This window comes from Diuraphis noxia, unplaced genomic scaffold (genome assembly GCF_037042655.1).
Source record: "Diuraphis noxia isolate RWA-SAM2 unplaced genomic scaffold, SU_Dnox_SAM2 contig0001, whole genome shotgun sequence".
NCBI lineage: Eukaryota > Metazoa > Arthropoda > Insecta > Hemiptera > Aphididae > Diuraphis > Diuraphis noxia.
The window spans coordinates 81518333-81537472 of record NW_028301711.1 but is presented as its reverse complement, the minus strand read 5'-3'; the positions used below and the strand labels follow the sequence as shown (position 1 = coordinate 81537472).

General features: G+C 28.7%; 2 protein-coding genes across 2 annotated transcripts in view; both read left to right on the top strand.

The window, feature by feature from the left end:
- The first annotated feature begins 2904 nt into the window (after positions 1-2904).
- Positions 2905-19140, top strand: part of LOC107165893 (cilia- and flagella-associated protein 57-like) — a 47172-nt gene continuing 30936 nt past the window's right edge. Inside the window, exon 1 of the mRNA XM_089215184.1 lies at positions 2905-3125. Coding sequence (XP_089071310.1) covers positions 2905-3125 — 221 coding nt within the window. The remainder of the gene's footprint in view (positions 3126-19140) is intronic.
- On the top strand, positions 3834-6884 carry LOC149062032 (uncharacterized). The gene is made up of 2 exons (XM_089217380.1): positions 3834-3972; positions 6721-6884. The coding sequence occupies exons 1-2, from the start codon at positions 3834-3836 to the stop codon at positions 6882-6884; spliced, it is 303 nt and encodes a 100-aa protein (XP_089073506.1).

The window sequence follows — 19140 nt, the reverse complement described above, 5'->3', positions numbered from 1 at the left end:
GATCTCATTGCATCCATTAGCACTGTGATTAAAAGACAGTTAAAAGTTTTATTAATAAAAGAAAAAGTTTCATTAATGGCTGATGAAACAAGTGACGTCGGTCACCATGGACAATTATCTGTTGTAATTAGATATTTTGATAAATTTAAAAACAGACCAATAGAACAGTTTATATGCATGAAGAGAATGATGATAGTTGATGCCACAAGTATATTTAATGCTTTAAATGAGATAGTTGAAGAGTATGAAATAAAATGGGAAAATGTTATTTCTACTTGTTTTGATGGTTCTGCAACTAGGAGTCCAGACAAAGTTCAAGGAGAAAAATCCCAAATCTTTTTTTGTACATTGCTATGGCCATTGCTTAAATCTAATATTAGTTGATTCTATTGGCAAAGACAATAAAGTGACATTTAACTTTTTCGGGTGCATCCAAATGATATATAACTTTATTGAAGGAAGTTGTACCAGGCATGCAGTTTTTGAAAATGTATCAACGTTGATAAATATTAAATTGAAGACTTTAAAATCATTATCAACCACTAGATGGGCATGTCGGTCTGAAGCAGTCAATGCCGTAAATAATAATTATTCTGATTTGTTGATTGCCATTAAACAAATTACAGATGATACTAAGCAATCAGAAGGGCTAAAGGACTCAGTATCATTAACCAAATGGAAAGTTTTGAGTTTATTTTTGCTATGCAAATGCTAGATCCAATTTTAAATTTAATTTTACATGTAAGTACAGTTTTACAGTCATCGGACACTCGTAAATTTATTAACAGCTATTGACCTTGTTAGGTCATTAAAAAAATCATTAGAATCTATGAGAAATTATGGAAATGATTTTAAAAATATTTACAATAACACAGAACAATTGTGTGAAAAAAACTGTATCACTATTCCTGCTGTTGAAAAAAAGAAAAATATCATCTAAAATAGATATCACGACCAACCAACATTTTATGTTAAGTAAAAAATATGAAATGAGAGTAAATGTATATTATCAAACACTAGATCAGTTGATAGCTGGATTAAATTTAAGATTTAACCAAGAAACGATAAAGATGATAGAAAGTATGGGTCGTTTATTGAAATTAGAAACCAGTAGTGATGATATTTTTCTTCTTTCATCTGTATTCGATTTAGATGCTGCTAACTTAGAAACCCAAATTCGTCTACTTAAACAATCAACAGACTTATCAGAAAGTAACGATTATATTACTGTAATTTTTTTAAACTTTATTATTTTCTTTCGTTAGATTATATTATCTTCAGTTTTTTTAATTCAATTAATATTTTTTAAACAAATTATATTTTTATATCAACCAATATTTTTTAAATTTAATTATTTATTTTTAATTAAATTACATTTTTTATATCAACCAATATTTTTTAATTAAATACTTTTTTGGTAACCAAATTATATTTTTTTCATCAACAGATATATTTATTCAATACAACATGTTTTTTAGTTGGATTATATTTTTTATACTCGGTTTTTTAATTCAATTAATATTTTTTAAACAAATTATATTTTTTAATCTAACCCATCAATATTTTGCGAACGGTTTACTCACAAATCCTGAAATCGGACTCGCAAATTAGAGGCTATCATTTGATACCAATTTCAAAGTTTTAGGACAACATGGGTGGGCTCCGTGAATTTGGCCCACCCATTTTTATTTTGCTTGCTGCTCATAAACGGCTGACTCGCAAATTCTAAAAGTGAACTCGCAAATAACTTGCAAAATATTGGTGAAGATTTTAAGTCGCTATTCCAAAGTGGGTGGGCCAACTTCACGCACGTCCAAGAGGTCCACAATATATGTTTCATCGACTCCAATAAATTTTCAACAAAACGTAACACCAGAGTATACTTCAATGAGTAATACATCAGAAACTCAGTTTATCTTTTTTTTCAAACTATGGTTTAAATGATTAAACTTTTTAACTACTCATTATTTTGATTAAAAGTATTTACTTATAAATATATAATATAAAACTGAAAGTTATTGTTTTTTTTTTTTTCAATTGATTTTGATTGTTTAATATAAAAATATAATACATTTTAAATGACGTTATGTTGACTGTTATTTAATAAATATTTAATTAGTTGTTTCATACTTTATAGTTATAACCAACATCTCTTTTGATGGCACGCACAAACGTAATTGCGTATCTTGACGGCGAATGAGATCTGCTATTTGGTCCAATAATAAGTTGAATGTTCCAAAACTCATGCGAAAATAGTTGAAGAACTTAATTTCGTCTTCTAATAATTTGTTAAAAGTTGTATAAAATGCACCTTCCACATATCTAACTTCTAACATGGGATGAACCCAATACCTCCTTGTTGAGGATTGTTTATTTAATTTACGTTTTTTTCGAAGACGCAACAATGCAAGCAGTGCTAACCTTTTTTTATTGTTATTCATTTTAATTAATTTAAAAGGATACGCATTCAAGTTAGGTACTTAGGTAATAGGAACTACAAACTAGTATTTTAGAGACAGTGTACACGAACGATTTAAGTACGAAAATCAGTGATCAGGTGATATCGTTCCTCACCGCCGACGATAATATCGGTCATAATGTACAAGCAATATCGTCATACACCACCTACGACAATATCGGTCGTAATGTACAAGCAATATCGTCATACACCACCTACGACAATATCGGTCGATAATATCGGCGAGTGTGAATACGCTCTAACACCCACGAGAATGATCGTTACCTATGTAGAAATTCTACTGTAATTATTTTGTTCTTGAACTCACAATTCCAGTTTAGTGCCTAGCAACTAATGACATGTACCATATATACGTTGTTAGTAAACAATATTGGAATTCATTTTCACAGTGTACGTTACGTATTAACATATAATTAACATTCACCATGAAAGAGGATTCGTCAGAAATACATTCTCTTGAACCGAAATACTTCTTTGGGTTAACCATTGGCTTGTCTAACAATTGTTTATTCATAAACGACGAAAAACTCGTTTACCATGCATCCGGCGTTATTGTCATACACGATTACTCAAATAATTCTCAGAAGTTTGTGTACTTGAACGAACCACAAAAAGTCATCACAACAATGGATATTAACAATAACAAGTACACAATTGCACATAAGTCATACAGTATCTACGTTTTTAGTTCTTACCTACCTACCTATATCATTCCTGTGATGTAACATATAACATGTATAGGGATCACAAATGCTAAAAATAGTCAATTTGAGACTATAATAGGTACAGTAGACGTAAAAATAATAAAAAAGAATTAAATATTAAAAAAATATCATTCTTTTTTTCTGGCATGAGCTTATACGCCATTAAAGCCACTCTAGCCACAGCTCTGTCAAATCCCTGGCTAACCATAAAATCTATACTTAGATTTATTAGATTACCCAATAAAGTTTGAGAGATTTTTTCTCCCGTTAAACTAGTTACAGAGACAAATTTAAAAAAAGCTTCACATAATTTCTACATAGCAAACACATTAAAGCTCGGGACACACTATTCACACGCCACGTGTTAACATGCCTTTACACGCCACGCGATAACACGCCGATAATTTTAAATCAGGTGTTACACAGGTTATTTTTAAATATTATTTGTTTATGTGATCATATTTATAACACGCAACGTGTTCCCACTCGATTCCACGCCATGCGTTTCAAACAATTTTGAAAAACGTGTAACGTGTGATAGTATCGTATTATTTAAAATACCATCATTCTACTCCAGACATCGGGTGACGCTGTTTGTTAATCATTTATTTTCAGTTAGTTTCTTAATTAGAATAAATTTATATTTTATAATGTCTTCATTTGAAGAGTCATTAATTGAAAATGTCCGCGAACACAAGTCTTTATACGATGTTTTTTGCGCTGAATATAAAGATCAGAACATTCGTAAAGAGGCATGGGAAGAGATTGGTACAAATTTACAAATGTCAGGTAAGATATTAACTCTTTTTAAAGATTGAATCAATAATCAATAATAATATGTAATACATACTTGTATTTGTATATTGACACATATTGAATTATTGATATATTATAGGTACACGTTATACTTATTTATACTAATTATGCAGTTGTGTATCATATTAAAAATAAATTAATAAGTATTAAATGTTTATTATATTTTTATTTTTTGTATACAAAATATAAAGAATAATTTTTAATTTTACGAGTAAATAATTTTAACAAGGTATACATTTTCTTGATTCTCGTTGATCAAATATTAATTCGTCCTCTCCGAACCATCTCGTACTGCCATGATACTGCCCCAACAGACGATAAAAAAAAAATCTTTATACTTCTCACGTATTTGAAATGATCTCTGGGTGCTATTCCCTCTTAACGGTTCCATATTTCCAAGAACTTCGGTACTTTCATAGCTATTTATTTCTTCCAACTGAAAATCATGACTTTGGCATAACATATTATGAAGACAACATGCAGCAAGTACTATTTTGTCTACGGATTTTGGTTGTACTTGAATATTTGTTCTGAACACTCTCCAACGATTTGAAAGTATTCCAAACGCGTTTTCCACTACACGTCTAGCGCGAGAAAATCGGTAGTTAAAAATTTTGTTTCCTTCATTTCCACCTAAGGTTACCCTGCTATATGGTCGCATAAGATATGATTTCAAGGGAAATGCCTCATCTGCAACAACTACGTATGTCATTGGGTCTCCATTTTCTTCTATCGGTGTATCAGGTGGAACATCTAATGTATCATTTTCTAACGCTTTTTCTAACGCAGATTTAGCAAATACATTTCCATCAGAATTCCGACCATATGAACCCACATCAATAGTTATAAATCTATAGTGTGCATCTACTAAAGCAAGTAAGACGATCGAATTTACCCCTTTATAATTAAAATATGCCGATCCACTATTTATAGGACATTGAATATTAATGTGTTTGCCGTCAAGAGATCCAATACAATTCGGTAAAATTCCATATTTCCTTATATTCCTTGCTAATTTTTTGCCAATCTTCTTTGGTGGGTTTCGGCATGTAGATGGGTCTTAATGTTTTCCAGATAACCTCACAGACCTCTTCAACAATTTCTCTGGTTGTGCTAAATCCCAGACGAAAACTAAAGGCTAAAGACCTATAAGATTCCCCAGTGGCCAAAAATCTGTAAATATTTAAATATCTATAAGTTAAAATAAGAATGTTATACTTAAAATGTAATATTAAAATAATGGGTAATTTATTATAAGATATTTTTTTACCCTAAAAAATTATATACAAAAAAGCGGGTAAGTGAATGTCGCTCTGCTGTACATGGGTATAAGTACATAAGTCGATTACTGTAATGAATGGTATTAATTTGAATTCAATGATATAATATCATTGTATACGAAAAACGATTCTGAGTGGAGACGGTTTGTCAGTCTAGAATATGTTATACTATATTAATTATATTGTTATTATTTTAAAAAAAAATGTAGATACCTATAAAATAAATTCCAAATTAATCAAAGTCATTCATAGTAGGCAAATGTCTATAAATAACTTAAAAAATTTTGAAATATGTTGAACATTTTATCAATTATAGGAATTGTGAAAATAAATATTTGGTGTAAATTTCAAGTTTCTACAATTATTCGTTATTAAATAATAACAAAATAAAAATATCGGTACCTAAAACAGAAATTGAGTGAAAATATCCAATATTGTAATTCAAATGCTCATAAAAATTTAATTTGACTTTCCGGCAGAAATTTTTTATTTGATAAAAGTAGACAAACTCATGAAGATCTTGTATTGAATTTCTAAACCTTAGATTTAAAATGAAAACATTTTATGAATTTCTAACTCAAAATAAATTGCGAATTTTCGTTATTTTTACGTATATTGTCGAAATTCGAACTTTAAATGCTTATTAAAAAAAAATTGTGATTATGTATTTTTATATTTTTTAACAGTCGTTGTAACAATGTATTAGGAATCTTGTATTCAATTTTGAAGCTTTTTTACCCAATGAATAAAATTCTACCGTCATTTATAAAAAAAAAAACTAAAAAGATAATTTTAAAACGAAGAAGAAAATTTCAAATGTCTATAAATAACTTAAAAGGATTCGAAATATTATGAAAATTCATATATATTTAAATATCTAGTGAAAATTTCATGTGCCTATCGTAATTTGTTTTAGAGTTACACAAATATCAAAATTCGATTTTCTCAAAAATTGATTTTGCGTAAAAATTTCCATTTTCCTTATTTTTTTTTTTTTTTTTGTTGTTTCCTGTTATTTTGAAAACTATTGCAAATTTCCAAAAATTACCTTTTCAACGCATCAACTAAATTCACTTTCCAACCGGAAAAGCTACTGAAGTTGTAAATCGAAGCATTATTTCAACAACCTATCGTGCACACACACACACACACACACACAAATCAATACATTCATTGCTCCGCTCAGAATCTAAAATATACTTAAAAAATTTTAACTACCCACGAATACCACGAATAATACTTTTAATTCTTTTAAATTACAAGAAAATAAATTAAATCATTATTTTTGGTTATTTAATATGTAATTTCGTCCAAATTCAAACTTAAAAATCAAGTATGGGAATTTATATGATGTACATAATATAATACAAATTTCAAGTATTTCCAGTTCATAGACAGTTCATAAATCATCAAACAAGTAAAAAAATATTTTTTATAATAGCTGAAAAGTGCAAGTTTGAATGGACTAAATTGCGAAACTGTTTTCTAAATGCTACCAGAAGACGTAGAAATAAGACAAGTGGTCAAGCAGCCAAGAATATTCCACCTTGGAGGTTTTCCCAACAAATGGAATTTATATTGCCCTTTTTGGAAAACCGAGAGTAATATAATATATTATAATAGATAAATATAACATATAGATGTTGTAATACTGTATACTGTATAGGAACACTTGACAAATTAAATAACTTTTTTTCAAATCAATATATCTTAATTTGTTTTGCACCACGCATATAATATACATACTTCGCAATTTTTTTTTTTTTAATACGAGAAATAAAAATTTAAATCTGATATGAAATTGCCAGTTTGTAAATTTTATCTTTAGAAAAATGTTGATTGTAAAAAATATTTATTTAAGCTTATTGTAGTTTGTGGTTTAAATTTTTTTAAATTTTTTTAAAATTTCTTTATTTTTGTTGAGTAAAGTAAAACATACAGTTTTAAATTCAAAAAGTATAAACTTTTTGAAAATATTTTATGAGATTTTTTCAAGTACCTACCTATATATTATCTTTAAACAAATCTTTTTTAGATATCTGTTTTTCTTTCTTTCTTCTTTTAAAGAAAATAAATACTTTACAAATTAATAAGTTACTTCAAAAAAATTAAAGTTTTAAAAACTAACCACTTTACTTGGATAGGTAAAAAATTTTACAGTCAAAAGTTTTTTTAAATCCAAATTTATTTTAATTGCTAATTGGCTATTTAAAAATATCGGAAACATTGTACAATAGATTAAAAAAATAGAAAATTTTATAATGAACCTTGTATTACATTTTCCGGGTTTTTAACCGTGCTAAAAAATTGTTATCAACATAAGCTTAAAAAACGAATAAAAATCGAAAACTTCTGATACCATTAAATAGGACGTAAAAATATTAAAAATATTTTCAAATGTTATGGTACAATAATGCTACCTATATAGAAAATTTAAATATGAAGATTCAGTGTATATTGCATAAAATATAGATACTATAATATACTAGTATAGACTACTAGTCGTATACAGACTATACAGTCATGAAAAAAAAATAATTTCATCCATTCTGAGCTATACGTAATGCACGAGTCAATAAATAATAATAAATATATTTTTTATTATAACTAAAGTAATTTAATTTGTCAGGTCTTCGTGTTTTGCTCTGCATAACAATAGATAAATAAGCATAAAACAGTTTAATATTATTTTATTTTGTTTAAATTTTATTTTATAGAGTACATAGTAATGAAACTGGTTCCTCCCCGAGTAATATTCAGAGACCAAATGATGATGATTTTTCCGAAACAACTGCAGGTAATACTTCCTATAATTTAAGTGCTGAATCACAACCAGAAATGATAAATTCAGATGTAGACAAGAGTTTTGAAAACAAAAAAGAAATTGGCATGAAAAGAAAAAAACCAAATCACGCTGGAGAGTTGGTGGATATATTGAGGGAAACTGCATCTTTAAGAAAAGAAAGATTAGAAAAATAGCAATTTTCTGGGCATGACGATGTAGAGCTTTTTTATTTAAGTATGGCTAAAATAGCAAAGCGACTAGGTACCGAAGGCAAAGGAGGCTAAACTTCGTATGGATGTATGCAATAAGGTTTCGGAAGCAGAATTGGCTCATTTAGTTGAGATTGAAAGAGTCAATCAACCAAACACAATATTAAACCGTCAAACCAATCCAGTATTTTATGGCACTCAACATTTACAACCTCAAAATTTGAGTTTGCAAGAACAAAGTGAAGGTAGTTGGTCTACCTCGTCATCGACACATTCAAACAGCCAGGCTTACGGTTATGACAAGCAAAACTACTGTCGTCCAATCCTCGACGCCAACTTACGTCTTAATAACCAACAGCCTTTCGCGTACATATCAGAAGAAAGTTCTTCTAATCAATACGAGTCCCTTAATTAAGATATATTATTAATAAAATAACACGTTTCATAAAATCTTTTTGTTTTCCCAAGTTAAAATTTTTTTTTCATATAAATGACAATATTTATTGTTATATTTGTTTTACATTCATTTTAAAATCAAGTTAATTTATATAACTACAATTCTTTTATTTTTGAGTGAAGCAATTTCGCTATTCTCTTTTTTATATTATATGAACACACTATTTGTTTCCTTATAATTATTATTTTGAATTTGTTTAAAACATAATTTATTAAAAAATGTATTTTAAATATTTTAATTTATATATTTGCAAATAGATAGTCTTTAGTTTATTACGATACACATTATAAATGCAGGCTGTTGTCAAATTTTTTTTTACGTTCATTTTTAACTTACTGTTTTTATTAAAAGTATGTAAGCAATTTAATGATAAAATACTTAATTTAATGTTCAATTGTTTTGCAAACTTCTTTGTGAAAAATTATTACGTCTTCTTTGCTTAATATTTATATTATATTATATTAGTACCTATACAAACGAAAAAAATATTAAATTGTATTAATTAATTACCTTAAGCAGACAGCTAATCTCTGTTCAGATGGTACTGGTGCTCGAAATTGTGTATTTTGCTTTTTAATATCGTCCTTTATCAAATTATGCAAATAAGTGAATTGATCATACGACATACGAAAGTATCGATGAAACTTTTCCTGGTCATTTATTAACTGAGGAAATAAGTTAACAAATACGCCTTTTTCATTCCTTTCCATGTTGATAGGGTGTACCCATAATCTGCGGTTCTTAACTGTTTGATTTAAAATATATGTTGCTACAACCGTTTCTTCTATTTCTTCTATCCAATCGCTGTCAGAGGAACTTGATGAATAATCCATAATGCGTTGACAAAGTTTACCTTACTTCTTTCGACAACAAAATGGCACTGACTGACAAAAATTTGCTTGTAAAGTGTGTTACCTAATTGTTTTAGTATACGATTCTATCACACGCGTTTTATTAATGTGTACAGTGCCGTATCACACGTCTTACCACGGGGTGGTATGTAAAGGCATGTTAACACGTGGCGTGTGAATAGTGTGTCCCGAGCTTAAGAGACGCTTTTTGAAATACCTATTAATTGTTAAAATATTAAAAATAGTGAATAATTTATACTACAAAAGTTTTTTTTTTATTTAGAAACATCTATTATGAGTTCACAATTGTATAATTGTTAACACCATTTTGGGAATTTTAGGGGGTCAACTTTAGAAATTCAAATGGAAACCTATACTTTTTTTTGCAAACATAATGCGGGGGAATTTTTTTAATACATTTTAGTTGAATGAACTTTATTTTAATAAACGCAAAACTCTATGCTGGAGACCTATTTACAAATTTAAGAAATTGTAATAAATTGACCCCACGCTGATGAGTAGCCAGTGCTTGAATTGGAAATATAAAGAAAGGGGTGCTAAAAGACTTAAGAAATTATTTTTGAATTAATTGGATTAACCATTATGATGTACATATATTGTCTTTAAATTTGTAACAAAATTTAAATTCTTAATCGTAATGAATCACGAAAATTGACGTCATTTCCAATTGGTTCTTTAAAATAATTTAGAAACTCTGTGGCCCGATAACTAATTTTCTATCTCCAACAAAATATTATAGTTTCAATTATGGGAGACAATTTTGAACGATTATCTTACAGTTTTAAAGCAGAATCTAGTTGCAAATCGATCGAAATTTTGTTGTTTTTTTCAGTACTTAGTTACTAATTTAATCTGAGCATGAAGAACAGCCATTATATAATATCTTCTCAGTTATTTAATGATTGCGAAAAATTCATGCAACATCTTTCAATGTTGAAAAATTAATTTTGACGAGAACACTTCCTTCACCAACATGGTGCAAATAAAAAAAAATTATATTTACAATAATCTCGGACTGTTATTTTCGAATAAACTAACTACTTCCATCGAGAAAACAAGTTTAACTTAAATTTTTTAATTTCGTTTTCCTGTAGTGGAAAATTTATACGATTTATTTAGATACTATAGTGTTATAAACATAGATAAATTTTACTAAACTGACATATGATTTATTTTATAATAATTACTAGGGCTTGGACTAAAAACTACTGGTAATATTCATGCATTTATCCACTAAAAAATTACAAAATATGCATTGTTGGCCTATAAAAACACAAAAATATGCACAACTAATTATTATAATTTATAAAATATAAATATTTTATTTTTATTTATTATTTTGTTTTTTGTAGCTTCTATAGCCCATTTAGGGCCTTCACTGCTTCTACTATTTGACGCCATCTATCTCTATCCACACACTCTTCTAATTTTAATCCTGGAGCACATTTATCAAGATCTGATTTGACTAAGTCCATCCACCTCTGTCTTGGACGCCTTCTGGGTCTTTTCCCGTTCATAGTGCCAATCAATACATCTGTTATTATCTTAGTAGATCTCCAGGCATGTCCCGCCCATTCAAGCTGTTTGCCTCTTATAAAGGATTTAATGTTGTGCTTTGAGTATATTTGGTAGACTTCTCTATTGGTTCTTCTACTGTATTCATCATTTTCTATGATAGGGCCATAAATACGTCTCAGTACTTCCCCTTCAAAAGTCAGAAGTTTCTCTTCATCTCCCTTAGTGACCGACCACGTTTCGCATCCATAAGATAGTACTGGACGTAGATAGCTTGAGTAAAGGGTGGAATTTGATTTTATAGATAATAACTTTGATTTGAACAGTTTGTCCAGTGCAAAGTAACCTTTGTTAGCCGCAGCAACTTTTAGCTTTATCTCGTTGTGCATATTATTTGCATTATTTATATTGGTTCCTAAATATTTAAAGTCGATTACGGCCTGAAAAGTGTAATTGCTAACTATAAAGTCCCGTGTATTTCCAGAATTTCTGACTATGACCATGTACTTGGTTTTATCTTGGCTAATTTCGAGTCCCATTGGTTTAGCTGCCGCGATGAGGTCAGCCATTTTAGTAAAAATTTCTTCAAGTGAACACCCAATCACTATGATGTCATCCGCATAAGCAAGTATCGTTTTGTTTTCAAGTAATTCCATTCCCTGATAAGCTGATATAGATTTTATTACTTTCTCTAGAGCAACACAAGGTTGGTGACAGTGCACCACCTTGGCTAAGTCCTGTACCTACTTCAAAACTTTCTGATATTTTTTCCCCAAATTTAACTTTGCAACAACTGTTAGCTACATTCTTTCACCAGTTAAATTAATTTAGCCGATACTTCAAATTATTTTGTTTTAATACAATTTAAAGTACATTCGACCGACACAACAATTGAAGAACTCAGTGGAATAACCGGGCAAGTCCATTTAATCAAATTGTTCAAAAAAAAAAACGTTAAAAAAAAATTTTAAAAATTGTTTCATCAATAAAAGTTATTTTATTTTAAAGTATTTCAGAGAGTAACTTTAATAAAATAATGTCAATAATTTATTAAATTTATTAAAATGCCAATTTTATTTAAGCATAATGTAATAAAAATAAGGACTTGCCCTTATTTTTGTTAATGAGATTTTATTTAATTAATTTAAAATAAATTGTTTATTCTATACATGAATTAATATAATAAATACCAATAATAGTTATATTATTACCAAGTGTCACCAGAGAGTATACCTTTTAAAGACAGCGCTTTGAATATTTTAATCTTAGTAAATTATAATTTAAGTGAAGTATAAAAGATAATGTGCATACCACTTTTTTTCTAATAATATTTTTTTTTAAGTTTTTAATAATAATATAAGTAATATAATATGTTTATAGAATATAAGAATATTAATAATTGACATAACAAATAAAACAAAATATTGAAAATATTAAAAGCATAACCATTTTCAGTCTTTGAAAATCTATAATAATATACCTAAATAGCAACAGTAATAAATTAATATTATTTAAATAAAATATATTAAATGAACCTAGTCATATATAGCTGTAGTATTTTTATTTTCTATCTTTAAATTTAAATAGAATCATTGATGTTCTTTTGGAACATATCTGGTAGCTGCTTTCATCAATTTTTTTTTTTTAATTTTTATTGGTTCTTTATACAATTTTGGAATGTCATTCCCCAAAGCTAGCTTTTGTCCATTTTTTTCTAATATATAATGTTATTTTGATATGTCATTTGCTGAAACACTGCAAAAAAGTCTTGTATCTCTGTATTCAAAATAATGATAAACCATCACTGTAAATTTTATTTTATTTGTATTTTTTATTACGTTTTTGCATAGTGGTGATAAATAAGCATTTAAGCTATATATCACGTCTTGAGTGACTTGTATGATGTCAAAGCTGCTGTTGGTATTTTTTACAAGGTCTTCATATTCTTGAGGTAAATATACTCTTTCAACCTACGCCTTTTTTTTCAATGTGTCCAAAACAACGGTGACATGGTAAATAACTGTGTCTTGGTTCTAGATACATATGTTTTATGTTTATTAATTTATTAGTTGGTGTACTCATTACAGCTGAAAGATATTGAAATAAGACTATTTTCGTTTTGTGCACTACAGTTATCTGAGAATAAATATAATTGTGTGATAGACTTGCTTAGTTTATTATTAATAAAATAATTCAATAAGCTGATGACTTAATTTTGATATTTTTTTGCATCAGTTTCGTCATACACAAAATAGTAAGACTTACCAGTTTTTGATGAGTATATTTAGAAGTTATATAACCACAATCACCTTTTATAAAACACCTCACCCGCTGGGATAATTTTGCTGGTAATCAAATGAGATTACTTCAACAGTATCATTGGTTTTAGCCTCTGCAGTTAATTTTTTTAAATCTGTATAAAATACCTCAACCTTTCGAATATGTATATCTCGTTCTAATTGAATTTGGTTTTTTCTTCATTTAATTTAGCATCAATAACATTTTTTAGTTTGTCCCAAATTTGGCATTTATCAAATCTTGGGTTAGCAAGAGAAATTTTAAAATATGTAGCAAAGTAATTAGCAAAATAACAATACTTGACTATTGATTTTGACATTCCGGCTTCATCCTTAGAGTAAGCTGCCCAATAATAGGCTCATATTTTTGTAAACATAATCTGTACTGCAATGATGATAGATATTTAGAATCCCCATTTTTAAGTCTACCGTAATGTAATTGTCTAGCAAAGATGTGAGTGTAAATTTCAGAGCGAATCAATTATGAATGTACATTTGAAGGGTTATTGTGTTTCCCTTTACCATCCTCAGGACTAAGATCATTGTTTTTTACTTGCTGAACAATTTTATCAGTAACATGTTTACTTACACACAAATTGGAATTGCCTGGTTGTTCCACTAAGCGCTTCAATTTAAGTCGTATCTACTAATATGTTGTCCAGTCGTTGCCGTATACACAATAATTCTATTATTGCTATTTACGTTCCTTAGGTATCTAATAAAGTACCACAGTCCCAAACAAACACAATGAAACATTTATATTTTACGTCAATGCACAGAGGATCGTAGTTACCATCTATTAAGCTTATATAGATATAATATATACAAATTGTGGAATTAATTTTATAATTTAAATTGTCTTAGAAAAAATGAATTTAAATATGAATTTTTATTTTTAAAATCTCAAAATATGCAGTTAACACGTTGAACACCAACATCGATTCGACGTGTGCGCGTCCGTCGCCGCCGTCGATCGACATGTGGGTGCCTGTAGCCGCGCGTATAAATATTATAATTTGCGCGTGTCAACACCACGATGACACCGGCCATGGGCGCCCGTTTTCAGTCATTTATGAAAATAAGCTATTTCTAATTTTTTTTTTTTTCAAATAACTACTAATCAAACTTATAATTTATAATTATATGTTATTATCATACTTTAAAATTGTTAAAAAAATAAAACAAAACATATCTTTTAGTTTGAAATTATACACTTTGTAAAACACTGTATACATAAATATAAAATAACAAAACTATAAAAATATTTAAAAAATTAAAAAAAAAACATCTTTTACTTTGTATAATAATAAAGACGAATACGTAAAATAATAATGAAACTTATTATGTTTTATAAAATAAATCAAAACTAACTAGATTATGCGTGATAAATTTCAAAACTGTTTTCTAGACATAAACCAGGTTGACAACTGGAACAGTAGAATATTGTTGTTTTTCATATGCCTTTTGAATGGCACACCTTGCATCTTTTTCTATAAACATTTTTTTTTTCGTTTTTTTGCCACTTTTGCAGGAAAGTGCGAGTTTGTTATTTTTGGAAGAAGAGCAGGAGGAACATTTATGTTTATTTGACTTTTTACTAATGCTGTAATTACAGAGAGTCTAAAATCATATAGGCTACATTTTTTTACGTTTTCTAGTAGGAATTTAGCAACAATAATTGAAAAAAATGAATTCCAATTTGTTTGTACCACCTTAATATTTTCGTCTCGCATGGATTGTATGATAACATCTGGTCTTGTCTATCAATTCCCGACATATATTTATTGTACATAGAAATTGACATCGGTTTCAATTTTTGTTCACCTCTTCTGTTAGTTACTTCAACTAAATCATTTGTGTGTTCAGAGCTTATTGCTAAAACTTCTCGTCTGTCTCAGGTACGTCGTCGTGGCTCCCGTAAATCGTCAAAACCTCCCCCAACATATCTCATTTTTTTGTACCCGATTTGTATCCATTTGTACCCTCCTTAAAAAAATTTGTACCCCTCTCCTTTAAACTCAAAACCAAATTCCCTTTCCGGGTGCTGAAACGACATCGTCCTGGCACCCGGAACCACCAGGAGTCAACCGATCGTTTTCGAATTTATCTCATTTTTTTGTACCCGATTTGTATCCATTTGTACCCTCCTTAAAAAAATTTGTATCCCTCTCCTTTTAACCCAAAACCAAATCTCCCGTCCGGGTGCTGTAATAACGTCATACTGGCATACAACGTCTTTATTGAATACGCAGACACGCAGTGCTCGGTGTTTGTAAAAACTTTGTTTTTCAGATTACCTAAATGTAATAACTCATCGATGGTAGTAATCATGTTATATTTCTGTTGTATATACAAGTACATTTTTATTTGAAAAAATCACTCTGTTGTATTTTACTAAATACAATTTTAAATTCTCAAGTTTTCAAACAAAACCATGCTTTTGATATAGCAACATCCGCTTATTGAACTCGATAGAGCTATAATTTTACTAAAACTACTGACCAAATATGAACATAAGTTCAAGTTATTTTATTATTTTTGTCTGTCATCAATTCCACCAAAATAAAATGATATGGTTTTGATACCAACAAAATTAACAATAACGTCTTCAAACGAATCAAACGTATACGTAGGTTATGTAAGTGGAATCGATTAGAGTATGTTATTCACTGATAAAGAACAATGTCTCTGTTTCACATTAATTTGAATAGAAGTTTAATTGATGTACTTTTTTCAAAATACAAAATTAGTTTTTTAATTTATGATTTTGGTTCATTTTTTGGTAGATAGATTCCTTAGAATAAGAATTAGTTAGTAATAATCCTGTGATCAAATTAATTAGTTTACAAACAAGTATCGTTGATTTCTAAAAAATACGGAAAAATCCAAATTTGGTCAATAGTTTGTTCTACCTATGTGCTAACATGACGTATTCACGTTAGATATTGTGTACATTGTACAACTTACAGTTTATTTAAACTATTTTATAACTAATATAACTTATACTGTAATAATAAATTAATAATTAAATTAAATTTTCGAATTTGCTTATGACTCATGAGTGAAATGTCGATTACTAATTCAATAATTCAGTATAATATTACAATTTATAATTTGAAGAAATATTGTGTATAATAATAAAATCATAAAAATAAATATTTTTTTGTCTATATTTTGTTATCAATTTTGAATACCGGTATTGTATTGTATTGTATTTTTGCGGTTTCGATTTCGATATTAATAACCGGTATTATTTTTTTTCGATTTTGTTTTTAATTTTGAATAAAGCAAGAGCCGTGATTTTGTTTTTAACAGTATACAATTGTTTAGAAATACAGCTTTGGGGGGGGGGGGTGAGGCTAGAGCCACCCCTGATAGTTCAACGGATAACGGTCTGTAGGGTTTGGTCAGCGTAGACAAATTCCCTACTATGACACAACAGTGGGAATAAGTTTGTGCAGTCAGAAAAAATCATTAAAAAAAACCCTGATAGGTAAATACTTTTTTTTCGATATTATTTTATTTCCTATACATTTTATTTATGCTGAATTATATTTTATGCTAAGTTCAATTACCTGTAGTCTGGCGGGTACCTAAGAAAAGCTTCTCATTTTTAATAATAATGTAACATTAGTCTTCTAGAGAACCATACCTACATTTATTGGCTTACATATTATATGTGTTTAAGCCATAATATAAATGTACCACTAATTTAAAAGATATAAATAAATAACACTCAATTTCTGAAAAAATTATTTTTATTATCAATCACGTATACTAATTTTTTATATTGTATATATTAAAAATTCAACATTTATCAAACTTTAAAAAAAGTTTTTTCACTAACTTTTATAATTTTTTCTTTAGTATCATAATATACATCCCAATCACCATTTGATCTGTGAGCATATCCTATGTAATGCCCAGAGCTTATCCTAGGACTACTTTTTTCTGGAGTGTTAAATGCTATTACTCCTCGAAGAATGAAATCATGGTTACTTAAACATACATTTTTTGGCAAATTTTTATTCGGGTTCAAAATTATATCATGGATTTCTTCATAATGAGCACTAGTAATACAGTTGTTTTCAATACTATAATTTGAATCTTCATTGATATGTTCATTATTTGCTACATTGACAGATTCTGGATTCTGAGAGGTTTCATGTACATCATTCGTCTTTTGGGACATCATTTGATGTAATAAATTATCAGCTCTATAATAGATTAGTATTTCTTGCATAAAACTGTCCACTCTTATTGGCATAACTTGTTGTTTGAAAAGTCTATTTTTCAACTGGTTAAAATTACTTTCAACTCTGGAACTAGAAACAATTAGATCCCCATAACCGAACGATGAAACCATAATTGACCACCAACAAGGAAAGAGCTTCATTGCATTGACTATGTATGTTTCAAGTTCAATTTCAAATTGAGCGTTGTCACCAATACCTTGAATGCCTCCAATGTTTATTTTACATCTATTTGATATTGACTTTGTCCATTCCTTGAATGATCTGATACAGTTTAATTCTTCAATTTCCTTTTCATAAATACCAATATCAAATGTATTTAATCGTTCAATATTTTTTTCATTTAACTGACTATTGAATAATGCCTTCCAATAATCTTCCAATCGATTGAGTCGTATAGATCCTGTATGAAATAGTAAACCTATAAACAGTTTCATTTCTTGTATATTTGTATCTTTCCACGCAGTAATTCGAGATGATGAACTACCAGATCCAGATAAAAAAACTTGAACTGCATTTTTATTGGTTTCATTAACTATTAACTCGAAAAGTCTGTAGTCGAATAATAGATTAAAATAATCAATCGGCTCATTCCTTGTGGAAAAACCTTCAATCCTTCGGATTTTGAAAAAGGGATACGTGTCACTATAGGTTATTACTCCATGTACCTGATGTATGAATAATAGGTACATCTGATATTATCTGATTATCCTCTTCGGGTTTTACTATTGGAAGTGACCATTCTGGATCGGCATCATCATCGCCAGAATCACCTTCCCCTAAATCAGTACCAGAACTTAAGCCGAAATCATCATCTGAATTTTCCAACATACGTAATAATTCTTGGTCGGTCATTGAGTTGCCCATTTTTCTTTAAAAAAAATATTCATAATTTATTTATAAATAAAAAAAAAGTTAGATAATATTTTACATTTTATGTAACTAATACGTAAAATATGTAATTATTTACGTAACTATACGACTAAAGAAGATCATAAGTATTTATCGATAATATATAATTATTTATTATTGTAAATAGACTCCAAAAATTGCGAAAAATTAATTTTTTTAAAAATATATATAAATTTGTATATAATATTATAGCTGGTGGCCACACTGATAACCACCACTGCCGGTTCTCCAGTACACGACCCTGACTCGGTACGCCTGCCTCTTTCTGTTTTATCGCGACTGCGGTGCGCGACGTGAGTGTTCCGCCAACGGCGTAAACTGCCGCTATTCGTTAATGTTTTACTGTTGTAAGTTGTATTATTAAATAAACGCCCTTAGATTACCAAAAGCCAATGTACTGATAATTGTTAATTATCTAATATCCTGATATCGAGACGCTAACAATATTATGATTTATGATTATATATATCTATTGTATGAAGATTATTATAATATAACTATCCAAATGTGAAAATAATGTATGAACTTATATAAAATAAAAATAAAACTTACCTTTTATTC